The sequence below is a fragment of the Tupaia chinensis genome, unplaced genomic scaffold (assembly GCF_000334495.1).
Source record: "Tupaia chinensis unplaced genomic scaffold, TupChi_1.0 Scaffold000161_1, whole genome shotgun sequence".
In the NCBI taxonomy this organism is placed as follows: domain Eukaryota; kingdom Metazoa; phylum Chordata; class Mammalia; order Scandentia; family Tupaiidae; genus Tupaia; species Tupaia belangeri.
In genome coordinates, this window is record NW_006159632.1 from 2818175 (window position 1) to 2818561 (window position 387).

A 387-nucleotide genomic window follows, 5' to 3' on the forward strand; every position below is an offset into this window, starting at 1 on the left:
GGCAGCGGACGCTCAGGGCCAGCACATGGAGGTAAGCAAGCCAATGGGCAGGTGTCGGCTGACATGACTGAGTGAGGGATGAAGACAGAGAATAAGGAACTTACCCTCACTCCCATGAACCTGTCCCTGAGAACGATCCATGAGAGCAAGAACACAAAAGCTTTGTTGCAGCAGAACAACACGGAGACATCCGTAGTGTTTACTTTCTTTATTGCATGTAAGTACAGGTAGTTTGTGAGTGTCCAAAGAACACCAAAGGGTGCTGCCTTGGTAAAAAACACCTTCAAAGTCAAGCCATTGTCTCCAAAAAATCGACAGCATTCCCTAAAACAAGGAAAGAGAGGCAGTGTTATTACATTCTCGGGGTGAGGCAGACCTTTTTCTCCT

The 387-nt window shown here is 47.3% G+C and overlaps 1 protein-coding gene across 1 annotated transcript in view; it reads right to left on the minus strand.

The window, feature by feature from the left end:
• SLC35F3 (solute carrier family 35 member F3) overlaps nt 1-387 on the minus strand; it is a 79387-nt gene that overhangs the window by 13894 nt on the left and 65106 nt on the right. The window contains 1 exon segment of the mRNA XM_006145972.3: nt 105-324. Within this exon segment, the coding sequence (XP_006146034.2) occupies nt 105-324 (220 nt within the window).